Here is a 22,193-nt window from a genome sequence, read left to right as displayed (position 1 = left end):
TTGCATTTTGTCTTCCTCCTGTAATACAGTAAAATGGCCTGTAATTCACATTGCAAAATTGGCATGCGTGGCTCTTTGAAGATGTTGTCTTTATTGTATGGCTGCAGTGGCCGGAGTAACAAGCCAACCCACTACAGTGTGACCACGAGCCATACAAATTAATAAACAGGGACAAATAACACCAGCTCCTCAGGGACAGCTGCCCACTCAATCTGTCTTGCTGAGGTTGTGAGCACTTCAGCATAGGAAACCTTTTGTGCCTTCTACAGACTTAAATTCACACCTGGTGCTTAGGAAGGTAATAGATTATGTTAGTTTTGGTTTTTACATTATATAAAATGTGATTTTAGATCAGAGATTTAACTTCTGAGTCCTTGCTGATAGTGACATTAGCAGAGACTTAAAGAGTTTGCAGCTCTGTTTTCAGCCTGGCATTTGAAGCTGAGCTCTTGTGGCCCGTCAGAGGTAGTTGCTGTAACATGAAAACGCTTTGGAAAATACGTATGTGTTGTGGTTTATTTACTGTCTTTGTATGCATACTTCAATCTATTAGTGCTAAATGTCTTTTTGGATGGTGATTGTAGCTGCGTCACTAGCTGGGTGGCTTCACTGTTTCTTTTCTCCTGTTTATTGAATACTATCACCTTTCGTGCCTCTCTCCTATGCCCAACTTGTTTGGCTTTCAGATGTTCTGTAACTCTGGAGTCTGCAAGCAAAAAATTTCTTCCTTTAAAACAAAAACCAAACCCCAGCCTAGGGGAGCTAAGCTAACTTCTGCCCATCTGTTAGAACGTTAGTAATATCACTACCTTGAACTGTGGCTTCATTTTCGTGTTGCATGCAGCAGCTTCTCTGCAGTGTTTATATGCAGGTTGAAGGGGATCTTCCTATACCAGGATGCAATAAGAACGTCATTTTTCCTCTAACATGAGCAGCTGTCCTGTCTGCAGTGCTGGCAATAACATTGCCTCTTCCTGTTGTTGCAGATGTTAGCAGGCTAGAACTGAAAGCAAAGAGGGGGCGCATTTCAGCCCGTGCCATTCAATGCCATCAGCATCAGCGCTACCTCTGCTCCTCCTTTTCCACCTGTACTCTTTAATAAGGGCCATCTCAGCTCGTGGGCAAGAAGTTGCCCTGGAACACAGATTTATTTCCTTTCTACTTTACGTATGAGAGGACCGCTTCCAAAATATCTGTTGTTCTCTGCTTTGACCTTTGCCTTCTCTAGATTCATTTACATTAAACCCAAATCACAAGTGGTGTGTTACCATATTGAGGGAAGGGGTGCCTTAAGTGAACGTGGCACACATTTAAGTGTAAATCTCCGTGCTCCTGGGTTTCAGGGCACACCCCTGTGCGAGCCTTCAAGCAGCAATTATTGCGTTCTTTTTCATTTTTATAGGAGGTCACTATCAAATCCTGTGACATGATTCTATCCCTAATCCAGCATTCAGACCACAGGAAGCCCAGCAGAGAAGAATATACACTTAGGGCCTTATTCCATCTTCATTATTCCCTACACCGTCAGAATTCCTCAAAGTCTCTGTAAGTTTGATCTGAATGGAAAGTATTTTGCCTGAATAGCACCCCTTATTGAGGCATTGTCACCAAGTCACAAATTCAGATGAGTGTTGTGGCTAGCAGTTTAATCTAGACTGCAAGGCTGTTTTTTCACACCAACACAGGGAGTGCTAATCACTTCTAAGGGTCTGGCAGGATTGTCTGGCAGTGACAGACTTCTTGATTTGAGAGCTGGACACTGAAGGGAAAAAAAACACAGTTCCTATTCAAGAGTTTATCCAAGAATTTATTCATTTTGGCAATAAGGGGAAATATTGCATTTTAATGGTTTTCAATGGGAAACACAACCTTACTAAAGGAGAAAAGCCAGAGTTCCACTCACAAAAAAAAAAGGGCAAAAACCTTGTGCTTTGGAGGAGAAGGAACAAAGACAAAACTGCTATTTGTGCATAAAAGAATAACAAGAAATTAGAATTATAAATGTCAGGCAGTATCCATAGCTGCCAGATGACAATATAGAAGCCTTCAACTCTCTTCTTTTATACTTTTTTGTGCCTTAGTGTATGAATGCATTGTTGTACTTAAAATGACTAGTAATCTTGTATGTTACTGCTGTATAGATACTTACAGATAATAATTTGGTTTTGTGTTTGGAACATTGCCAGTTCATTGGCTGTTGTTATCACTTGTGATTCCATGGAGCTGTCATTGTTGGGAAGTAACTTGCCTGTTGTTTTAACCACTAGCACTTAGATGCATTTCTGTATTAATAAATACAGAAATTCAGGGAGTTGTAGTCATTTTAGGGGGGTTCATTCAATGTTGTCTTCTCCTTATTTCAGGTTATTGAAGGAAAACTGGCGCCTTTCTTGGGGAAGGTGATCAAGTTTGCCACCTCTCATGTGTACAGCTGCAGCCTTTGTAGTCAAAAGGGTTTCATCTGTGAGATTTGCAACAATGGAGAAATCCTTTACCCCTTTGAGGACCTTTCTACGAGCAGGTACTGTAATGTCAGTCACACATTTGACTCACGTGTCATATCCTTGCGGATTCTCAGCCTCATGAGCTCTTATTTAAATCACTAAGGACTGGATCTCACTAATGCACATTTCTGGGCAGCTACACTAGATTACTGGTCCAGGGAGGCCACCACCAGCAAACCTGGAAATAGAAAGGAAGAGCTACTTCCCAATGCCGTGTAAGTCTCAGAAAAGCTGTTCAAAAGGGAAGGGTCCCCAGTAGCAGCACACAGTTTAATTTATCCAAAGCTCTTCTGAGTTTGCAGTGTCCTGAAAAGCTAAAAATGCTCTGCAGTGATCACAGACATCTTTCCTGCTATCTGATGTCACTGGGCCCATGATTGCCCATTGTCCATGGAAAACCTAGAAGCAAAATGCAGGAAACCAGAGCAGACGTGGCAACACAGCAGCGTTTACTGCTCTTTTTCCAAAATGTTTTGGATTTTGAATAAAGGAGTTGGTGTGGGGTTTGTTTTTGTTTTTAACACAACAGAAAGACAGTATATCTGACAGCACAGCATTCCTCCATAGATAAGTACTTTTCTGGCTGTTTCAAATACAGTCATTTTAATTTGTTCTCTGAAGTGTTCCATTGAAGGGGAAAAAAAATGAAGAGTCACCTTTGCAAACAATCAGGACCAGCCTGTTAAAAGGGCTTCGTTAAGAATCCGATTCCCCTGCATGCACAAAGATGTTAAATTACAAGTAACCAAGGACTACTCTTCAGGGATTTTCAGCTTGACCTGACTTTCAAAGACTGTTTGCACATTCTTTTTCCAGACTCTCATTCTAAAAAATGCATTGACAAAGCAGTGGATGTAAGCTAAACAAGGTGTGCAGCTGAACTCTATAAATGGTTTTCAAGAAAGAATGTATCTAGGGTGCATGGTGAAATAGGCTGAGTTAAAAAGAGAGAGAGTAAGGTGACATAAAACATAAGATGTCCATTGAGACTGTATAAAAAGGCAATTGAAGATTTTCCCAAAAGATTGATGAGAACGTGTAAGAGCATTTGGGAAGACAAGTTTACTTGAAGCGTCTGTGCATTTGATTTGTCTGGGGGATTTTTGGTCACAAAGACGTTGTTGCCTGTATATTGTTCAGCTGAGATCAGACATACCTTGCAATTACGGAGTTTAAAACCTTCTGGAATCATAGTATTTGTCAGCAGTTCAGTGAAAGCCAAAAGAAGCTGCGCTGCTCTAGCTCCTGTTTTTATGTGAATTAGAAGCCAGAAAGGACTTTTGTTCACGTTTCACAAATGTGAAGTCATGGTTGATGTCATGCCAAAGACAGCAGTCTTCGCTAATGATTTTAATTAAAACACAATCAGCATGAAAGGTTCTCCAATATTTCTCTTCCTTATTTTGTCAGAGGTCATTCTGCTTACTCCTTTTGTACTCCTTATCACTAAACCTTGCTTTTATCCCCAGCATTTTCCGTTTCCCTTCCTAGTTAGTTTTCTCATTCCATTCTCGCTCCTGTGTGCACACGCACCTCTGTGGAACTAACCAAGTGATTTCAGCTCCGTATTTTGCTCTTTTCCACCTTCAGGCTGGAGACAAGTTATGTCAACAGGGGAGCTTGTGTGTTGTGCTGTGCAGCTCCACCAGCTGCAAAGCAGTGAGGAAAAAGGCCAGAGAGAGGGGTTTTCTGTTTGTTGCCATCTCTTACAGACGAGAGAGATTTCTGCGGTAGGTGTGCTGACCGCTGCGATGGCAGGCGTAAGGTGAGGAGGGTGGTCAGAAGCAGTAACCTGTGGCAGGTCACACAAGGTTTGTGTGAACACTTGCAATCATACCTGAAATTTCTGATGACATGGGCAGCTTTCCTTGTTAGTTGTCATACAGAACTCCGAGTAAACAGCTGAGATTTGTGATTTAGTTGTACTGTTCTGAGTCCACAGTGTGCAGTGAGAATTGACTGTGATTCCCTTTCTCCATCCTGGTTTTCTAGAATTGCTGTCTACAGCATAGTATTCACATTCTGTACTCAATGCTAGACTGCCAAGTACTCTGGCTGTAACTGCCGAGTTAAGGAGGGAAGAGTTAAGAGCAGCTGAACTCTGAAGACCATGTTTTTCCTTCTTGCTTTTGAATGTTGCTCATTCGTTTTTGAGCACGCTACTAACTCTACCAGCAAACTGTTAGGTTAGAAATATTCGAAAGGGAGTGCATGACAGCTTTTGGAAACTTCACTTCTCTGTTGAATGTTTGAAAAGTGAAGTCTGCTGGGGGTGGGAGGGAGAGGGTGGTGTGCGTGTTGAGCTGGCATTTGTTTTTCTGGCCGTCCCCCTGACCTTTCTTGCTCTTCGGAGAGTGACAGCTGTTAGAGAGGCCATTGCAATTCCAAGGTGGTTCTCAGCTGGTACCTTTATTAACTGGTACCTTTCCATCTTCGTGGTCTCTTAGGTCAGCTTTGAGGTAGAGGTTGCTTTTCTCCAAAATATTCTCAGCAGCTTCTGGAGCAATCTTCACTGGGAATTTAGGAAGGATGGGTCGTCTTTAGATAGAAACAGCTGAGAGGAAAGGAGAGCCCCTCTGGAGGGCTGGAGTTTCTCTTTGGTCAGGTTATTTGCTTGAGAGACATTTTTGTCAGTCCTTGAGCAAACAGAGTGAATACCTGGGTTATGCACTCCTCAGGCTTTGAATACACATATATTACATACCCTCTCTCACTAATCAGCGTGACACATTCCTTTGTTGGCAAACGGCTCCAAAACAAACACAATCAGTTCACTTAATTAGCGGGTCTGTGGGCTGTGCTTGGCAGGCGCTTTACATCCTGCTCAACAATACAGTGCAATAGTTTGCTGCCTTGAATGGAAGGGTGGGCTCACAAAGTCATAAGCTTTCTAATGATATTTCCTTTCTGTGGCTTTTCTGAGGAGGTGGCTGTTCTGCACAGAGCTTAAAGAAAGTCGTGATTGAGTAGTGAAACAATTTCTTTAAAATCGTCCTGTCCTTTTGGATGCCTCTTCCAGTCAGTTTGATTCCTCTGTCCCCTGTTTTCCTCTTTTCTGTCTTACCCATATTTATATAACATCAGTGTCCTTTGTAAATTTCACAATTTCCGCATCTTTTGGAAGGCCTTTAGATCATGAGACCTATATTTAAAGGCTCCTGAGTTAATTACACATTTTATGGAGCAAATTGCCAGCTAATGTAAACTTGCACAGCTCTGCTTTTGCTGGAGCTCTGGCAACTTAAACAACCTGAGCATCTACCTCCTGTTTTATTTCTTGGACTAAATTTGCCCTGGGCTTAAATTTAGCAAATAAACATATAAAAGTATCCTGTTATATCACTAATTTTATTTTTACACGTGTTGCGGAATAAGTTGAAATATCCCTGGTTATAAATTGGCTTGTTAGAGCTATCCTTGCCCATTTGTTAGCAACCAGGCAATGCCCCTCAAGTTGTTCTGATATTGCTTGTTCTTCATTAACGTGGTGGAAAGGTTTTGTTTTTCTCTTGTAAAATTAAAAAAAAAAACCCAGAAGTGTAAAGAAAATGCCTGTGTAGTGGTACTGTTGTCTATAATATGTGGCCATATTTGTTTTATAATATGTGGCTAAATTTGTTTTATAACCTAGAAGAATTTTAACAAGCTTTAAATCTTAAGGAATACTGAGAAAAATACTATTGAAACAAGAATATAATTATTCATTAAAAAGGGGTTTGTGTCTGATTAGGTAATTAAGTAATTATAGTTATGGTTAAGATTATTATATGCTAGCCAGTTAATAAAGTTTTGGTCTTGCCTATGTGTCAGCATCCTAGTGACTACTTTCACAGGCAACTTGTTGTGTTTTGCTGGTAAAGCTACTTGGTTAAGAACTATTTAGCCAGTTCTTTGCCTTTTTGTGGTGGCTATAGATGTATGTGAACCACGGAGAGTCACTCTTTTGTGTTCATGTTCATTTATCAAGACTGAACTGCATTCACTTTGTGAAGTTAATTTGTTCTGCAGATCACTTAAGACATGTAGACCTTTTAAGATACAAACCAGAAGACCCAGGTTTAAAATAGACATGCCACAGAACAGGCTTGACTATATCAACCAGCTTGGATGCCTCTATAATCTTTGGCCACCATCCTGATAAGAGCCATGAATGTATTTAACTTTACACATAGCGAGAAGTCTTACTAAAGGCTCTGAGGCTGTGCTTGGCTTCATGTGATGCCAAAGTCTTTGCAAGGTTACAGCTCACTGTATTATGGACAAAAACAACTTTGAGCATTTGGAAGAATGTTAAAGATAGCTATTCAGTGGAGAGACTGAAATAGTAGAGACGCACACAGTATAGAGCATTTCCAGAAAATACCTTGGCACGGCTCGAAAGCATCACTCAAAGTACATAATTTTCCCTCTCGCTTTGATTAGTTTGTTTTACGCTAGTCAGCCTTTCCTCAAGCCCAGTTCTCCTGAGCTGTGCTACTAGTTTAGTACTTAATTTTTGAAAAAGCTTAGCTTATCAGATGTTGATAGTTGGTTCAAAGCTCCCTGAAGTGATCTGCTCCACACTTTCTTTAAAGAAACTGAGGCACCTAAGTAGGTGCTAAGTTCTCTTGATAATTTAATTTCATCTGAGTCTGTCAAAACTGGTCAAAATCTTCTGGCCCAAATCTTCTGATTTTTGTCTGTGCAGGGTAACGCCGTAACGTTATCTAGAATGCATGAAAAGAAAGAGATAAAACATACTGGCTTTTTCATCAGGCGTTGTATTTTGGAGCAGATTAACTTTAGGGTTGCCTTTACCTGCCTCATGTCAGAGTGGTGTTAAGCAGAACATTCAGCGTAAAGGCAGAAATTCCCAAATTACCTTAAGAATCTTGTTGGTTGTATACTTACCTTATTGCCTTAAATGTTAAGTTCCTTTTTCCATCTTGGGTCCAGGTAGGTGTGTCTTCAGCACTATGGCAGAGCTATGAAGTCCAGGTGCCCTTTGCCTTTCTCTTTTATTAAAAGCAACAATCCTGGTTTAATCACAGGCTTCCAAGACTTGAGACTTGCAGTAAAATGCAAAATCTTAGAGTCATGCAGTCAAATGGTGACGGTCGAGGGGCCGTATGTTAAAGTATTGCCTGACTCTTTGCTTTTATGTCTTCAACTAGTGCTTTGTGAATACAGGGCATTAATAATAGGAGAGGTAGAGGGGCGAAGCACAGTTCGTGGCGTGGCAGCTGGCAGAGGGATATATGTCTGACGATGTAAACACCTGAATCTCTGCGGCATCTCAGGTGTCTCCAGGTAGTGGATCTACCATGTGTAGGGTTTTTCCCCTTTCCACAGTGACTGATCTCTGCTAACTGAAGTGTAATTGGGTCAGTTTCAGATTAAATGTTTTAATTCTGATTTTAGTGTCCCTTTACTGATTTCTTCTGAATTGCTGTGCACAGGCCACATCACTCAGCTTGGGATCTCTGAACTTAGACAACTTGCAAAGTGCAGTACTGAGCTGGACAGTCGGTCCTTAGTTCTGCTGGATGCAAGTATGGGAATATATGTAGATAAGTGTAGCATAAATCCCTGCAGCCACAGCTGGGGGGGAGCTAAGGACACGCTTCCCTCCTTAATCAGGAGCGACAGGGCTCTGCGAAGAAGGGTCTGGGAGCTGCAGGGTCCCTTTGCTCCTGCTTGACCAGTGCGATATCTCAGCCTGTGTACAGAATTGTCACAGGTGGTTAAATCAAGCTGTTCTTGTTCAGCCATGGCCTGTAACAAGTTGTTCTGTAGCATCCAAAACAAAGGCCTGTTCTGTGATTTCTCTGGGTCTAGCAGTAGAGGAGGTGACACTGGGTCTCCCCCCAGCTGGTGGAGCGCTGGTGGTTTTCTGTCCCCTCCAGTGAGCTGCCTGCTTTTCCCCTCCTTTGTGCAGCTTTAGTGTCTCTGACCGCTTTGCATATCTGTTGGATGCAGTCGACTTTGGCAGTGGGTGCTGGCATGGCAAGACGAGGGGCAAGAGGCAGCGCAGACGGGGAAGCACCCAGTGGCAAGCCCTGGGTGTCCGAGCCAGGGCAGGGGCTTATCCATTCATCCTCCCCCTCAGTCTCACCCTCAGTCACCCCCAGCACACAAGCTGGGCCGATGGTTGGCAGTTACAGTTATTTTGGCTGTTTCTGTACCCTCTGGGGCGAGCCGAGGACCCAGCCGTGCCATTATGAAGGAGGAGCGTCTTCGAGTTCTGCTGGCATATCAAGGATAACCCCATCTGATGAGTAGGTGTATGGAAAGGAAAACTATGATTATGCTTTGAATCACCGCTGGCTCCCTGAACACTGAATTAGTCATTTAGAGTGAATTTCAGACATTGTAACAGTTTGAGAGGCTGGGTAGTATGGGCTCTGCTCTGTTTTCATTTGGCTGCTTTTTTTTGCCTCCTCAGAGGCAAAATTTTTTCAAAAGCAAGTCTGAAGGATTAACAGTTTTTCCGTATGGTGTTTAAAAAAAACCCCTGTGTCTAGTAAAGACAGTAAGTGTGTCATACAAGGCATTATCCTTACAAGCTCCTTATAGGGACAAATCAATGTCGTGTCAGTGCCAACTTTCTTCCATTCATTTACTACATGGGCGTCCCTCCCTAGGCAGGCTACTTGCATTGGTTCCTAGGCAACTGGAATAATATTGCTGCACGTGTGTGTCAGGCATTGATTGCCTTTGGGGCTTTTTTTGTGTTGTAAGTGAACACAGGCTAGTCCGTTCTCTTTGTGTTTCGCTAAAGTCTCGGTGAGTTTTGAAGGGCACATCTGTGATATTCACAGCTGAGCAGTTCAGAAATACTTGCAGACAGGCACACGTGCATAGCAGGGGATGCTGATCATGCTGGAATCCTAGGCCAGGCTTACTTCAGCTACTCTGGTTTGCTCTTTGGGGTTTTTTAATAGCCAAGTTACAAGGGGCTTAATATTTTGGATGCTTGGTGAATGTGTAGCGTCACCTAAAGCAGACACAACCAGCAACACCTTTTTTCCCTGGGTTTATTCTGCATGGGGGAGAAAGAAAAATAACCTGAAGAGTTCTAGGCAATGAAGGGTTCAGCCCTAAATAAAATCCTTACTGAAATTTCTTTCAAGGGATTACCTGAGCAAATGTGCAAGGTCTGGCAGAGAGGAAGTGGAGTTTTTAAATGACGAAATGAAAGTTAATTTATAAAATTACAAGAGAAAGGGTGGTGGGTGTATGTGGTGCTGCAGTGAGCTCTTTGACCTTCACAGCTCTTCTAAGAACTCCTGGCTGCCCTTGAGCAAGTGTGTTCACCTCTCATTTCCCGTTGTGAAGTGGGTAAGACAGTATATCCGTCATCCCCTGCTTGTTCCTTTCAGGGACGATCGGCACAGCCCTGAGCTGCTTAGATTCCCTGCTTGGTGTTTGGCAGCCAGACAGGTCCAGCCTGTGTGTGTGGGACTAATGCTGTCCTAACAAACCTCGCTAGTCCCGGCAGCTTCGCCCCATCGCAGTGATGCTGGTTAGCCTGACAACCTGCAAGGTTCCTAGGAAACAAACACAACTGTCTTTCAGATGACGTCACTTGATCATCCCTGTTTTATTTTGTCTGCTCGAGGTGGAAGGTCTTTGAGGCCTCTTTGTGTTGCACCCCGCTCTTTGAGCACCTGATCTTACCCATGGGCACCTAAATCGTGGTGCGGTACGGAGGGGAAATACAAGTGTAATCAATTGGTTGTGCAGAATCTGGAATTAATGGAGCCATAAGCCTGTGAAGTACATGTGGGAAGCATGAAATCAGTTTGCCAGAATTTACAATTTGTCAAATATTCGTAGAATCATAGAATCGTTTTGGTTGGAAGAGACCCTTAAGATCATCAAGTCCAACCATAACCTAAATCTAGCACTAAACTATGTCCCTAACAACCTCAGCTACATGTGTTTTAAACACCTCCAGGGATGGTGACTCAACCATTTCCCTGGGCAGACTGATACATGTAGATATATAGATATATAGATATATGTTTCAAATGCCCAAACTTAATGGGAGATACCTAACGTTGGCATTTCCTCAGCATATGAGGAATGATTTTGTGCTTTTAGTGTAGAAAGGCTTTTCCTTGTAACTAGTAATGATAATAATAAGTGCATTATAATGTCTGGCTGGCTGCGGAGAGCTTTGCCTTTTCTCCCTTTTACTTTTCAATCCAATAGAAATTATTTAGAGGATTGAATAATTCTCTGCATTTCTGTTACTCTGGTGTTAAAACAAGTAAAACATCCTGAAAACAGAAAACACCCCCTATAGTCTCAACAGAAATTGAGTTGGTCAGGAAAGAGGAAAAAAGAGAGAAAACACAGAACAAGAGAGGAAGCTATTCCAGATGCCTTCTTAGAAGGCTGGAAGTTGGTATGAAAAAAACATGCAATGTTCACCAGTTCTTCAGATAATGTTTGAAAAATGGCAAGATGTTAATGTGCAGTATCGCAGTATCATTCATTAAAGAAGGAAACATGAAAGGCCTGAATGGCTACGGGCTCATTAGCTTATTATAGAAGTCTCACAGAAGATGCAGGGACTTTTTGGCCTCTAGCCAAAGAAGAAGTCAGGATTCTGAAATAGTACCTGAACTGTGATTTACCTGTGGCAACAACAAGGGTTAAGGGAAAGATAACTAAGTGTAGTGAACTATTATGCGAGCCTTTTAGAGACTACAAAATGTATTTTTTTGTCCAGAGAAATAAAAGTGGTATAGAATACTGAGGCTCATAAACAACAGTAAACTGTGAAACTCACATGTGGAGGTGAAATTAGATGTCAGGATTAAATAAGAAGGAATTGATTTGTAGTATTCTGAAAAGGAATATAATATTAGTGGGGTTTTTGGTACCACTGGATGGTCAACCAGTTGACATTTCCAGGGTCAGTTAAGACTGACTGTATTTGACAGGATGCAAAGAAAGCTGTAGATGGCTTGGGGTGGTACAGCTCCATCACTTTGAACGGAGCGACTTACCATTCGTGAGAAAAGTTTGTTAGGTTTTTTTTTCCACCGAGCTTATTCCTGAAACATGAATTCATATTAATTTGCTTTCTCTGCTGATGGCCTTTGACTGGGGAGAGCAGGTGTGCTGTCTCCTCTCTCATCCTGCTCCATCCACTTCAGCAGCAATTTCTGATACGTTTTGCCACCTCCATGCGTACGTATGGTGGAGAAATATTGAACGAGCGTAGGGAGTGGCAATGTGAGAGCACAAAATTACACTCTTCATCAATCATTACCCTCTAGCAACTTCCAGGGCACTGTAAATTGCTGACTAACAAGGGAGAATTAGCTTGATAAAATCACCATTAGTGCCAGTTCAGAATTATGTCAAGTTTTATAGACGCCGCTGTCATCTCTGTCTCTCCCTCATCCATTAGTGTATCCGTTCGTGGAGATCCCAATCCAGCAACGCACGTAAGCACATCCCTAATTGTAGGCAGATCAGTAATCCCAAGGAAATCGCTGGGATATGAGTCCTAAGCGTGTGTTTATGTTCTTCACTGGATCAGGGCCATAACACACTCTGAGCTCAGAAATGATAAATATCTCTGAGCCAGTTTCTTGATTCAAAACCAGATTTAGACTCACTAACTGGACTTAGAAACATGACAGTCAAGTTTTACTGCAAGAGAGGATAGCAGGTAGTAGATTACGTGGCATTAGTGTCTTCAACTTTCCTTTTCTTACTTGTTATTTGAGTTTTATGAGTTTATGCTAACTAGAAATGTGCCTCTCTGAACCTCTGCATGGCCTTCTCAAAGCCTTGCAGTTACTAAAATTTAGACCATGTTTGGACTCATGCACAAAACTTAAAGTGCAGCCAGATGAGGAGCGGTTTTTTCAAAGTTACAGGTGAGTTGCAGATGCAGTTAATGTACCTAATAGGTTGTACTAGCCTATGGACTTCTCCCAGGATTGCCAAACTGCATGCCAGATACTACAATTTGCCTTATGGCTTCCCAGTGTTTGTGGTTTGTTTCTTCATGTTTTCAATTTTTCTTCGCAGTCTTGAAGACAAGAACCTTATTTCAAAAAAAAAAAAAAACACAACAAACAAACACAAAGCTCAAAGCAAACAAGAAAAACCACTAAAGAGATAACAATGGACACTTGGATTCTTATATAGTCATTCGACTACTGTCGCTGTGAAAAAGGAAAAGTGCGAGGGATTTCAAGACTTCTCACAGAATCACCGGGGTGACCAGTGCCCCTCATTTGTGTTTCAAAATTGCTCTGAAGTTTGATGTTTTGTTGCTTTCATTATTTGATTATCCAACTGGAATCTAAGACTTTGTACCTCTGCCAGTGTCATACTTTTATTTTTTTCATTTGGTTACAAAGCTGTAGTGACTGAACCCATCACTACAGATAGTTATTTGCATTGAAAGGCTGAGAATGTCCAGCTGTTCAGTTGTAGCCCACTCCATGGTCACCAGATGTTTCGTTGCTCCACAGCCATCGGGAACTGGGGCTTGATCTGCTGTGACATTACCTCCATTGTCTCAGAGTGCCCCAAAAGTAATCCAGTCATCTTGCTTGAGCAGTTGATTTGTTTGAAGTCATAATATCATGTTTGAGAACAGAATAGCACAGCTTTGAATGCCAGAAGCTATAATTGCGTTGATCTAGTCCAATCTTCCACAGGATACAGAGCAGAAATTATCACCTACCTCTGTTTCATTTTTGCAGAATGACTTCTTGTACTGCTGTTGAAGTGGACTGTACCTTACTCTTTCCAGAACAGCTCACCACTGGAACTTCAGTGAGGAAAATGTCATATCTTGGCTGTTGCAAATGCTGAAATATAGCTTAATGAAAACGAATATTGCTACTCTTCATTTACAAACCAAAGCAGCAAATTCGTTTTTCATAAAACGAAATTGATGTCTATTCTGTGATAGACATCAAATATTAGTTAATAAGAAGATAAATTGGACTTGATGATCCTGAGGGTCTCCTCCAACTGAAATGCTTCTATGGTTCTATGATTCTATAAGTATTAATCCTTCTAAAAAATCCTGTCTGTGAAGCAGAAGTGCTGGGGCAGTTTCTCAGCAACCGCAAATGTCTGCAAGTCAACTTATTTTAGTGGTCTGGAGTGGCTTCCCACCAGCAGAGGTGTGGGCAAGCTGGTGTCTTTTACAGCTCCACTCTTTTGAAACATAGTGCTCTTTGAGCTACCAGAACTGTTTGAAGGAATGTCCACTGCCCACAATCCATGTGAAGTCCATTGCATGCTCTGGTCCTATTTTGTCATTCAGTTTTGACACTGATTTGTGTTTGCAGGTGTGAAAGCTGTGGTGCTGTCTTCCACTCTGAGTGCAAAGTGAAGGCGGTACCATGCCCCAGGTGTGTGCGTAAAGAATTGCAGAAGAAGCAGAAATCCTTCTGGAGGCGACTGAATATGGACGAAAACTTTGAAGAGTCTTGCAACATGTTTGAGTTGTCATATCAGAACACTTGAGTTCCTTAAGGCAGTGGCCAGCCTGAAGAGAATCCCTTTCCCAGCTGCCAGCTCAAGCAACTTCTCAGCTTAGCCAGGCAGAAATCTTTTTGCAAAATAATATCTGACCTTCTTCATCTGTGAATAGCAGCTGCCAAAGCGGCGATAAAGCCTTGTTGGCTTTGAAATACCAATGGCTAAACTGCATCTTGCATTGAAGTCTAGCTGCTGGCTCTCATACAATATATGGTTTACTTGAAATGCTTTAGGTCCAGCTAATTAAGCACCCAACTTTTTCTTCTCCACCTCTGGAGAAGACTTTTCCTCGAGGCAGAAAGTATTTGCTTCCATGACCATGTTATTTTTTATGTTGTTCATTTAGAATTGATGAATCATCTACTTATTTATGTGTATTATTTATTTCTTATTAGCCTCGGCAGAGCTTCTGGTGAGGTGTTTCACAGAACTCAATAGGGCAGGAATGATTTTAAACCCACCTGCTCCTGATGTGGACACATCATTCCATTTTCTCATGTTTCCAGAGAGCTTTTTTTAAAGGATTAGTGCATTTACATGTCACTCCTCTCTGAGGAAAGAAAAGTATCTCCCATCAAACCTTAATCAGGGTGCTTAGAACATAAGATGCAGCATAATTCCTTCAGCGATGTTTATATATTTATAACCACTTCAGCAAACTCTTTCATACAGAGATAAGCAGGGGACTTGCTACTGGTTTTGTTCAGGCTGGGTCACTGAAGTCCATTGAGTTTTACGCTGGTTATTCTTGATGTATGTGAGGCCACGTCCTCATCTCCAGTAACATGATTTTGGTTCTGACCTCCTGCTGGTCTCAACGTTTCAAAATATTTTAAGTGTCCGCATTGGTTTTGTTTTTATTTTGTGAAGTTTACTTTAAATGTGTCTCTAACCTGAACCTGTTAGACTGATAGTCAGGGAAGTCATCTTGCCCGTGTTAGTTAGAAAATACCTCCAAAATTGTGAAACACTAATTTGCTGTGCTCATGTACAATTTGTGTCCTGCGTTCTCTGCAAGCTCTTTTTTACTTCTGTTGTCACTTCCATGGTGGAGAGTGAAGTTCCTCAAGGTATGGTTCTGCTCCACACACCTGGAACACAGGGAAGTATTAAACACAGTAAATTACGTATTTTGCGAAAGGGGACTACGTGATGGATTTAACTGGGGAGCCGTGTGTCGTCACTGGCTGTATGTTTGATTCATTGTGGCTTCACCTCCAGTGAGCACTTGGAGATCCTTCTCCCTCCAGTCCACATTCTTAACTCTTTCTCCAGACCCTGCAGTAATGTGTGTATGACATACGTATGAAAACATTCACATATATATACACAGAAAGCAAATATGGTTTCAGGAGAAAAAAGCCAGTCACATGCATGTGTATGTTTCCTCTCTTCTCGCATAGGTTTGTGAAAATGCAGAATACTGATCTTTGCTTCCTGATATAATCTGCAGGCTGTTGTATTCAAGGCAGAAAGCAGTCTTGATCATTGAAGCACCTCACTAATTGCTGAAATATTTTAAATAAACGAACAGGGTATGTCATGCCTACATTAAAAGATAGAATGCTGCAACAAATTGCCTTGTACTGGAGCATAAGTAGTTAGCTTTTCCAGCCTCCAGTCAAAGAAAGTAGCTGAATCTGAGCTTTCTCAAATTCGAGTGCAACTGCTATATATAGAGAAGCATGTTTATATCTGTGTACATTAGACAACCAGTGCCTTTCTTTTCCAGAAGTCCTTCTTGCAGTGGGATTCTTTGGAAGGAAGTGAGGGTTTTTCCATGTTCTTGGCAAAGTAGTATAGGGATTCCCATATTTAATAAACCTAGTGAATCAAGTACCTTTGTCACTGAAATTAATACTTCCCACACACAGGGACGTCTCTGTCTCCGCTCACTGTTTGTCATGTGAAAGGAGTTGCTTTTGGCCATCATCTTTAAAGATGGAATGTTCCTTACAAGTCCATTTCCACGTGAAGAATTCCCTGCAGGTTCACAAATGCAAACACTGGGGAAGGATTGTGGAATTAGTCATGCAAACAGGTACTGGCTGAATAAACAGTACGCTCCCATATTTTGCAGCATGTGTCACTGCAACTAGTCCTGTGGCAACGCCAGTAGCTCTGAAACTGTCCGAATCTGGCAGGTACTATTTTGAATTAGCTCTAGACATAATGGTGTGTCATTAAAGAAAAAAAGATGGTGTCTTTCATATCGTCGTTCTCTGGTATTTAAGACACCTTACAGGACTGGTTTCCTGTCCAGCTCAGTTTAGAGAAGACTGCTTGTGTGCACTGTCAAAAACCCTGTGGAGTCAAGGAATTAAGGTTCAGACGTTGCAAACTATGAGTTACCTTGGCAGGTGCCCTGATTTCCAAAGTACCAGTCGTGCGGGTGGCTAGGTATGCTAGTTGAATTCGGGAATAACAATATAGACAGCATTGGAGTTATTCTGGGTTTGTATGGATATTACAGGACAGTTTCTTTGCTAACTGAGATTTACAGAAAAAGGAGTATGATGTCGGTGAAACTGTTGGGATTAGTCACAGGTCCAGAACTACTGCCATTACCAACAGCAGAGAGCAAAAGCGTGTTGGTGGCACTCAAAGCTTTATGTAAGGATACTGTACAATATAGATCAAATTAATTTCTTTAAAATCCGATGTTGTCGTAAACAAGCCAGTTCCTAAAATGGAGAAGTAATATATCTTCTCACGGTAGCTAGAGGAGCGGACTGTAATGTGGAAGATGCTTTCCTCTCAGGGATGCCTAGCTCCTATCCAAAAAAAGTTACTCCATATGAACAGGTAAGAGAAAGTCTTCAGTCGCTGCCTTTCGTAAGCATAACGAAAGGCTTGATCCTGCCCTCAGAAGTCGCCAATGCAGCAGGGACTGGGGCCTTTCCAGACTGCACAACTCACCCCCACACACACACGGGTGAAATTACATATTAGTACGTATTGGTACTTCTACTACTCATCCTACCCACACATGAAGGAAGTTTGGACAACAGCATTTCGTCGTGAATCAAGAATAAAACATACTGTTTGTCCCCACGGAGAAGGTGCTTTTATAGCTGACAGAGGAGGAATTAATTGATCTGTACATCCAGTTTCTGCTTTTGCTTGTACAGAACTTGTAATCAGTGTAGGAATAGGGTGCTTCACTGCAATGGACTATAGCCTGGCCCTCTGCAACTACTTAGAAACTTCCCATCTCTAGTTAGTCTGAGGTTATTTTAATCTAGGACACTGTAGAGATCCTTATTCAAGTCTTTTTTTCCTATTTATCCTGACCCTCTAACTTTCCTTTAATGAGGAGAAGGACCTACCTAGGGGATGCAAACCACAGCTTTTTTTTTTTATATTATCAACCTATAAAAATAGACATTTGGATCTTTCTATTACTTTTCTTTGACTGTCTTAGGTGATGGAAAATGATGGTTTCGTGATGTGATACAATGTCCTGGCCGGCACATACCCATATGAGCTCATTGCTGGGATGATAGGAAGTAGCAGTTGTGAGGGTTTCCTGCATAAGTGAGAGAAGGTACTTTTTGTTGAGGAACTTAAGTTTTTCACAATACTCCACAGGCTCTGGTGGCCCTGTTAGGAGTGAATCGTCAGGGTACCTCTAGAGCTCCCTTGTCAAGGCTTTTTTAAATATCAGGATACTGTGAGTGTTATAATGGTTTGATGATTATGTCCTGAAAGACTTTAAAAAAAAAAAAAAGCAGAGGGTGTTTTTTTACAATGAAATAGGGAAGCTGCACAGTTTTATTTTGCTTTTTCCCCCTGTAGCGACAGAAGCCACCGAGTCTCCTGGGCTTCCCAAGGTCACAGCCTGGATTGCAGTTGACTGTTGATCTGTATAAAAGAAATGTAATCGAATAATCATCATAATCTCTCTTGTTTTCTGCTGCACAGCTGCAAGCCAGTCTCATCTCTCACTGTCCCTGTCGTTGCTCACAGTGCTGAGCCTACAGCTGGACTTTGAGCTTCATAGCTCATTGTGTTGCTTGTGAACCAATTGAGTCTGATCATTCTTTCCCCTGTAATTTGCCTTCCAATTTTCCCTTCCCAGTAGGAGTGCCTTACAGTACTGTGTATTTGCGTCTATCTTCCTGTTTTGGATTTCCTGATTGAATCTGCTGTTCAATTAACTCGTAGGCTTAAACCGAAACTCTTCCGTGGCTGTGCACGCTCTTTTGCAGGGGCAGCTGAGTAAATCAGTTTTCTTGTTCTGCCCTTATGAAGTGAGCACTACAGGCTGCATATACCACCTCTGAAGACACCAAACTGCATGGAAACCCCTCACTTTTGCTCAATTTGGTGCCTTAAATTTTCAAAAGTGAAGAATTTTGTCAGGAATGCTCTGCCATGATGCAGCGTGTTTGGCACTGGAGCGTGAAACCCTTGCTCATGACAGTTCCCAAGAGCAGTGACCATAAAATTTGTTCTTACTGTGCTTTGAGAGAGAAATAACAGAAGGGATAGAATGGGTATGGTATTGGTTTTTATTACCTATATTTTGGAGACTAGCGGGGCTTCTCTTCAGCCAGAAATGGGGTTGTGCTTATGCGAGACCTTCAGGAGCTGCGCACATACAATCGTGGCAAGCACTGGGCATCATACAGGACCAGGTCACGTGCAGTTTGGCCCCTTCTGGAACAGCTCAGATGATCATGTTCAAAGTCCTTCTTTACTTGAAAACCCTGGTGTGCACACACTGGCTTGGGTGGTATCTTAAAATGCCAATTCCATCTGAATTCCTTAGCGTGGTCATTAATCCAGATGATAAAGATGCCACTTGTGGGCAGCATCAGAGAAAATCCAGGCCTGGGAAGCTATCAGCTGTCTAGGACCAAAGTGTATTAGGCCTCGTCTACATGCACAAATGTCAGTGGCTCAATTATTTATTTATTCATGTCTAATCCACACGTTAAACCAGTATAAAATCTTGAATACAAAACAACACAGTGTTGTTTTGGTGGAAAAAGGATTTGTTTCAGTTTTGCTTATGCACTTGTCTACAAAGTCGATCTTGCTTAAACTAAAGTGTGTTTTCAGACTGATTTTTAATGGCGTTGACACCTGTGATATCAAGTTAGCTTATACCAGTCCCTTCTATACTTGAGCTAAGCAAAAGTAAGAATTCACAAGCAAAATGGATTGCAGTGGATTTTAGCATCACTGGCAGCGCACTCTGAGTCTTTAGAAAACCCTTACATGTGTGTGCTACTCTGGTAACTTATGTGCAACATTGTTACATGTGTTTCATTGTTCTTGTGGTTTTTGTTTGGTTTTTTTTTTTACTTTTGACAAGGATTTTTTAAAATTATCTGCAACTACTAGGCAACAGTCTTAATTTATTATTGATGTATAATGATGTTATAATTTAAATTCAGTGAGTTGAATTGCTTGTTGACACTTGAGCAGGGTTTATTTGGGTTCACTTGTCACAGCATCAGAGCACCAGTCCCTCCTGTATAAAGGCAACTCTCAATAAACACTAAAAAAAAAGTTATTCGTCCTTTTTAATTGCCTTCTGGGGGGTAGGACAAGTTTTGAAAGAGTGCTAGTTTACTTAAAAATGCTGATCTCTTGGTGAAAGTCTTCCAAATCTAAGCAGGTTATGATACTTACTGGGTCTGAGCAAGGAGGCATCTGGAAATACTGTCAATGACTCCATCAGGCTTTGTGGGTTTGGATTCTCAGTTAAATCTCTTCAGTTTTTGGAAAGTTTTACGTTTTTTTGAAAAGTCTTAAGTTTTTGGAAAAGTTTTAAGTTTTTGGAAAGCCACAAATGCCTGGACTTTTAATGGTGCTGAGCCCCAACAGCTCCCAGGGCAGGTTATTGGGAGCTGTTGTTGTTGGGCAGCTCTGGATCCTGAGCTCCTGGAGGCACAAGGAGGCAGCTCCCCATGGCGTGGCTGTCACCTTGACCTCTGCCCGAAGGGACCAGGCCCAGGGCCTTGAATCCTGAGCAAGGGAGGCATCTCCCAGCTGGACAGAAGGGACCACCGAAGGGCTGGGAGGGCAGGTTTTTGCCCGTATTGTAAGGGCTCTCCATCGGACAGAGGCAGGAGCAGACGTGATTCCTGCTTTTCTGGGCTGCTTCTTCCAGTGCACCAGGTGAGGAGCTTCTGCACCTCCCTGGAGCTGTGGATTTGGTGACCTTAAGGACTGAAGAGCTGAGCTGTGGTGAAGCTCATGGGCCTAAACCTCCAGCCTGAGGGCACCCAGAGAAATCCACACCGAGCCGCATGCTCTCATGGCCTTTAAGAAGGATTGTCCCCTCCCTCACTGCCCTCCTGCCCCTCCTCAGAAAGACCAGGGGTCCACCAGGAATGTCAATCCTCTCTCCTGCAGGAACCTTTGGACTTCATCCCTGTGATGAAATCGGCTACAGGCGACAAGTTAATATTTGACTGAGACCACACAAGCTGCACGAGAAAACCATGTGCAAGACCTTCTCTTCTTCCTTATTTACTTTACAAGGTGAGCAAATTCCGTTACGATGTCTCCTTCCCCTCCTCTCCTCACTTCACACTGTGAGAGATGGTGGAAAAAAGCATCAACACAGAGATGGTGGGGTCTAGAGAGCTCTGGGGGGAGCACTTTTGTTGTGTTTTTTTTTCCCTGTCCTCTTGTGGCTGTATTTACACAGCTTTTTCTCTCCTCCTTACCCCTTCCCAGCTTCCCTGTTGTGCTCTGTTACAGTGTATAAACCACCACTAAAATGAGCTGCTGAAAGTACATACTCCAGTAGCTGTCATGGGCAACTTGGGGTTGGAGTTTCAAGCAATGTTTCTTTTGGTTTCAGTCGGGAGCTAAAGCGGTGGGATTTTTCTGCCTGTTGTACATTGGCATTATGTGAAAGCCGTGCCCTGCAGTGGAGCGTAGCTTTGCCAATCAAACCTTACATTGGCTGCCCTGTTCTGGACTCCTGCATGCACACCCCCAAAAGCCATGCTTTTTGGGTTGTTCTGTTAACCATTTATGTTAATTTATCCGCTCATCTTTAACGCCGCAGGCCATAGAAGATGCCAGTCAGACTGTGAACTGCAGCATGCCCTCCAGGTCCCTTGGAAACCAGTAGCAAAATGGCATTTGATGCTGAGCAAGAGGGACAGAGTGGCACTCACAGCGTATCCACCTGTCTGGTTCTCTTCATGGTTGATGCTCCTCATGCTGGTGGGACAAGTCAATGTTTTATAACCATATAAGCTCATGTTTGGGAATATTAGATCATGGGCAAATCTTATAACCCCTTAGATCCAACAGCCAGTCTGTTGGATTTTGTTCTTTCATGTTCCCGTTGCATGTTAAATGCTTTACCATAGGTCAAGCCAGGAGAGTTCGTCATCTCCTGTGGCCAAGTCCCATGAGTGGTGTTATAGTTCATATCATGTCAAGCCAAGCTCCAGCTCTCAAGGGTCAGACGTTTTTTAAAGTTACCCTTCTAGCTCTTAGACCAAAATTAACAGTATTTGATTTAATACGGGAAGTTGATTGGTTTTCTAAAAGGTGACAGAACTGGAATGCAGTTCTTCTTCTGGGAATAAGTGAGAGTTTCCACAAGTTTATGAAGTCCTGAAGACACCGTCTAAAATAAATCAAATGGTACAAGCTCCTTGTGCAGAACTGTGCTCCAGGCTCAAGGAAACAGTTTTTCTTTTACCTTTTCCATAACGTGTATGATACAATCCTGATTACAGTACAGTAACAGATTAACCCAAATGAAGTTAGCTTCCTCCTCCTTTCCTTAGGGATGGAGGGGGACCTTCCAGCTCTGAGGCTTACCGTACCTTTTCAGTGAAAAAGCATGCTGAAGAGAAACAAAAATATTCTGTGGGTGTGAGTACAAAGCTCTGAACAGTCTTTTTAAAATAGCTCTGGTTTAACTAAATACTCTCCAAAATAGTGGTCTCATCTAGAGGCCTGAGTATTACTGCTATGAGAAGGTGGTGAAAAGCATCTCAGATAATCAGGTGTCACAAGTAAAACCAGACAAAGTATCCAAGGCAAGCAGGAATAAATTCCAACCAGTGTAAGTGTAGACAAATATAAAACTTGGCATTGAGGGTGTAAAACGTGCTAAAAAGTCAATCTACTGTTTATAGTAGGTGACTTTTGATTTTCTATAACTGAGTTTGAGGCATTAGCCTGGGATATTAAAAA

General features: G+C 42.2%; 1 protein-coding gene across 3 annotated transcripts in view; it reads left to right on the top strand.

Annotated features, from left to right (window-relative positions):
• PLEKHM3 (pleckstrin homology domain containing M3) overlaps positions 1–20,451 on the top strand; it is an 86,796-nt gene extending 66,345 nt beyond the window's left edge. For 2 of the 3 annotated variants that reach the window (XM_065638196.1, XM_065638195.1), the window contains exons 7-8: positions 2,364–2,521; positions 13,820–19,498. In XM_065638196.1, coding sequence (XP_065494268.1) covers positions 2,364–2,521; positions 13,820–13,997 — 336 coding nt within the window. In that variant the 3' untranslated portion in view covers positions 13,998–19,498. Of the gene's footprint in view, positions 1–2,363; positions 2,522–13,819; positions 19,499–20,381 lie in introns of those variants that run through there. The other variant, XM_065638197.1, reaches the window with a different exon arrangement.
• Positions 20,452–22,193: the final 1,742 nt, after the last annotated feature.

Source organism: Caloenas nicobarica, chromosome 6, assembly GCF_036013445.1.
Source record: "Caloenas nicobarica isolate bCalNic1 chromosome 6, bCalNic1.hap1, whole genome shotgun sequence".
Classification (NCBI taxonomy): domain Eukaryota; kingdom Metazoa; phylum Chordata; class Aves; order Columbiformes; family Columbidae; genus Caloenas; species Caloenas nicobarica.
Note: the sequence above shows the minus strand (reverse complement) of the source record. Positions and strands in the feature narration are given on the sequence as shown.